This window comes from Sinocyclocheilus anshuiensis, unplaced genomic scaffold, assembly GCF_001515605.1.
Source record: "Sinocyclocheilus anshuiensis isolate Anshui unplaced genomic scaffold, SAMN03320099.WGS_v1.1 C32745817, whole genome shotgun sequence".
Lineage (NCBI taxonomy): Eukaryota > Metazoa > Chordata > Actinopteri > Cypriniformes > Cyprinidae > Sinocyclocheilus > Sinocyclocheilus anshuiensis.
In genome coordinates, this window is record NW_015619710.1 from 1 (window position 1) to 1,387 (window position 1,387).

General features: G+C 41.2%; 1 protein-coding gene across 1 annotated transcript; it reads left to right on the top strand.

Annotated features, from left to right (window-relative positions):
* Nucleotides 1-5: 5 nt before the first annotated feature.
* LOC107682953 (glycine--tRNA ligase) lies at nt 6-1,381 on the top strand (the record flags this gene model as incomplete). Its single annotated transcript, XM_016479058.1, has 7 exons — nt 6-44; nt 136-243; nt 371-516; nt 689-774; nt 853-962; nt 1,051-1,144; nt 1,230-1,381. Coding segments are annotated over 7 exons (735 nt in total), but the record flags the coding sequence as incomplete, so codon positions are not given.
* Nucleotides 1,382-1,387: the final 6 nt, after the last annotated feature.

Here is a 1,387-nt window from a genome sequence, read left to right on the forward strand (position 1 = left end):
ACTATGCCTGTGACTGCTGGGACGCTGAGACCAAAACCTCTTATGTACGTTCAGTGTTTGCTTGAGGACCTTCTAATTTCACCTGTCTCATAGATTAGGTGTTCATTTGTGTGTTTCTTCATACTGTTTTTTTAGGGGTGGATTGAGATCGTGGGGTGTGCTGATCGCTCATGTTATGATCTTTTGTGCCACGCACGGGCCACCAAAGTCCCTCTGGTTGCTGAGAAACCGTTAAAGGAACCCATATCCTTCAACGTTCTGCAGATCTTAATAACTACATTTATCAAAGCATTTGAATGGGATCTGAACTCTCTCAGCACAGGATGTTAGTTCTCTTTGTCCTCAGTTACTTTCCTTAACTGCTTCACACAAAGTTGTAAATGTTGTCCAGTTCGAGCCAAACAAAGGAGCCATCGGCAAAGCTTACAAGAAGGATGCCAAGCTTGCAATGGAGTACCTGGCCATCTGTGATGAATGCTATATCACAGAACAGGAGAAACTCCTCAACGAGAATGGGTGAGTATCATCAAGAAGAGCATTCAAAATTTTTAATGCCAGTGACCCCCAAATATGAAGCAATATCATAAGAGTTTTAACCAATAGTCAGAGCTAAAATAGGTATTTTTCTCAGTCCATAGTGCCCACCAATGTTATTCTGTTCATTTATTGGTTTCCTCTCTCAATGCAGTGAGTTCACCATTGAGACTGAGGGCAAGACTTTCAAACTCACCAAGGACATGGTCAACATCAAGAGGTTCCAGAAGACCCTGCATGGTAAGAGGCAGAAGCTACGATTTTAATGTCAACATAAGAATATGTAAGAGATTTTATTGAACTTCTCTTTCTCCACAGTTGAGGAGGTTGTTCCTAATGTAATCGAACCCTCCTTTGGCATCGGGAGAATCATGTACTCCATCTTTGAGCACACATTCCGTATCAGGGAGGGTGATGAACAAAGAACGGTAAATGCAGTATGCTGTAATATTCTGTAATTAATACTTTTTTATGTTTGTCTTGCTTTATTAATGAAGTTTTCTTCTTTCTCTTCAGTATTTCAGCTTCCCTGCCACAGTTGCACCATATAAATGCTCCGTCCTTCCATTGAGCCAAAATCAGGAATTTATGCCATTTGTTCGAGAATTATGTGAGTAGTACAACTCTACTATTACTTATAAAAATGTATAGATACTATCCAAATAATAATGCACAATTAATGCTTTCCTCTACAGCTGAAGCCCTGACCAGGAATGGTGTTTCCCACAAGGTGGATGATTCCTCAGGATCTATTGGCAGACGCTACGCCAGAACGGATGAGATTGGTGTGGCATTCGGTATCACCATTGATTTTGACACGGTTAATAAGACGCCCCACACGGCCACTCTGAGA